This window comes from Salmo salar, chromosome ssa09 (genome assembly GCF_905237065.1).
Source record: "Salmo salar chromosome ssa09, Ssal_v3.1, whole genome shotgun sequence".
Taxonomy (NCBI): domain Eukaryota; kingdom Metazoa; phylum Chordata; class Actinopteri; order Salmoniformes; family Salmonidae; genus Salmo; species Salmo salar.
The window spans coordinates 45635001-45637500 of NC_059450.1; the positions used below are offsets into that span (position 1 = coordinate 45635001).

At 42.5% G+C, this 2500-nt stretch overlaps 1 protein-coding gene across 2 annotated transcripts in view; it reads left to right on the forward strand.

The window, feature by feature from the left end:
- The window catches only part of prox1a (prospero homeobox 1a), a 70143-nt gene extending 68826 nt beyond the window's left edge, over positions 1-1317 (forward strand). For both annotated transcript variants that reach the window (XM_045723715.1, XM_045723716.1), the window contains exon 7: positions 120-1317. In XM_045723715.1, coding sequence (XP_045579671.1) covers positions 120-305 — 186 coding nt within the window. In that variant the 3' untranslated portion in view covers positions 306-1317. The remainder of the gene's footprint in view (positions 1-119) is intronic.
- The last annotated feature ends 1183 nt before the right edge of the window (positions 1318-2500 follow it).

The window sequence follows — 2500 nt, forward strand, 5'->3', positions numbered from 1 at the left end:
CAGCCTCAAGGTGGCTGTATGTCTGGACTGTACCTACAGATAGTTATCGTCTGTTGAACCACAACCTTTAACACGTAACCTGATGCCTCTAGTGATGTCATTCTCTCTCTCTCTCTCAGGTTCCAGAGCGGTTCCTGGAAGTGTCCCAGCTGACGTTGAGGGAGTTTTTTAACGCCATAGTAGCCGGGAAAGACGTGGACCCATCCTGGAAGAAGGCCATCTATAAGGTGATCTGTAAACTAGACAGTGAAGTCCCCGAGGTCTTCAAATCACCCAACTGTCTGCAGGAGCTACTGAACGAATAACGTGGATGTGACGTTTCGGGACAAACCCACTGCACTTAGAGTCCACACTCAAAAAAGAAAAATACATTAAAAAGTTTTGTTTTAAAAACTGTATACATGTTCAGTTTTTGTACAATTCTGTCTACTACAGTTTTTGTAAAATGTCACACTTTGACCTATTTTTTTGAGTGTTGACCTGTTTTTTTTTTCTTTTCTTTTCCATCTGTGGCCAACAAAACAGTGAGAGGTATGGTTTTCTGCTGAAGACTTACAGACAACTATATCTTTGGATGAAAGGAGTTGAAGTGTATATGTCATTAATGTTGGGGATGTTTCATCAAAACAAATGATGTCACATACAGTACATCTCACTGTACTTACAGACAAATGTCCCCACTCAAAAAAAAATATATACATTGTTTTAAAAGAGCTGTGAAAAGTGAACATGTTTTTAGATAACATTTTGAGATTAGACTTTATTGTTTTCTATCTTAAGTGGGTTTTAACGCTCCAATAAAAACGGTGTTCAGGCATCAGACTGGAATAGTTTTCTACGGACAACTTCGCCTTGGGACGAGTAAGAAGACAATGTGTTGGATTCAATCCGTATCGCGGAAGATTCACAGAATTGAATCCAGCCCTATATCTAATTTATATTGTGGACATAGATACAAAGAATTGTTGCGATGTTGTAAAATGAAGACTTTCTACTGTGTGTCTGAGAATGAATTCCTTTTTAAAATGTGTGTTCCCCTCCCCAACACACAAACAATTCCCCTGTTCATATTCAGCACACTACCTGTCCATACCCCCTCCATGGACTGTGAAGTATGGAGGAGAGCAGAGATACACTCACACACTGCAGAGTGTTTGGATTATGAAGCATAGTAACATTCCCAAATCCCCCCAACTCCCACATTTCCATTCCAGCTGGGAAAGAAATACTGAGCTGATGTTGTTTATTTTCACCTATTTTTTTCTTCTGCTTCTTCTGAGACCCATTAGATGTTTTGACTGTACGCCCCCCCCCCCTTCCTCCTGGCTCTCAATGTAATAAGTGTTATCCCCCTGTTAGCTCCCCCGTTAGCTCCCCCGGCTGCTAGCTGAAGGTAAAGTTCGCTAAACTCTGACTACTATCTCGACTGAACTCAACTGAGCTGTTAGCTAAAACCGTTTAGCCCAAAGCTGACCTGAGCTGTGAAGCTGGACAATTCTGAAAGATTCCCTCCTCTCTTCTCGTCACTGTTCAACTGAGACCAGAGCTAATTACAATTAGTTTGGTCAAACTAGCGGCGACTTCTGAGGCTTAACATAACTAGCTAGCTAAACGAAAGTGATGTAAGACTAGCTAAACTGAACTGGATTGCAAAACTAGAATATTCTTCTAGAAGATTCTGTATTATTCTATTCTCTGAGTTCTCAGAGACTATGTTAGCTCAGCATGCTAGTTTGGCTAAACTAGCTGGGACTCCTAACTGGGGCTAAAGAGAACTGCTAGCTGATTGCTAAGTGGGGCTAAATAGACTAGCTGACTGGTAACTGGGGCTAAATAGACTAGCTGACTGGTAACTGGGGCTAAATAGACTAGCTGACTGGTAACTGGGGCTATAGAGAACTACTAGCTGACTGCTAACTGGGGCTAAATAGAACTAGCTGACTGCTAACTGGGGCTAAATAGACTAGCTGACTGGTAACTGGGGCTATAGAGAACTACTAGCTGACTGCTAACTGGGGCTAAATAGACTAGCTGACTGGTAACTGGGGCTATAGAGAACTACTAGCTGACTGCTAACTGGGGCTAAATAGAACTACTATCTGACTGCTAACTGGGGCTATAGAGAACTACTAGCTGACTGGTAACTGGGGCTATAGAGAACTACTATCTGACTGGTAACTGGGGCTATAGAGAACTACTAGCTGACTGGTAACTGGGGCTAAATAGACTAGCTGACTGGTAACTGGGGCTATAGAGAACTACTAGCTGACTGGTAACTGGGGCTAAATAGACTAGTTGACTGGTAACTGGGGCTATAGAGAACTACTATCTGACTGCTAACTGGGGCTAAAGAGAACTACTGGCTGACTGCTAACTAGGGCTAAAGAGAACTACTAGCTGACTGGTAACTGGGGCTATAGAGAACTACTAGCTGACTGGTAACTGGGGCTAAATAGACTAGCTGACTGGTAACTGGGGCTATAGAGAACTACTATCTGAC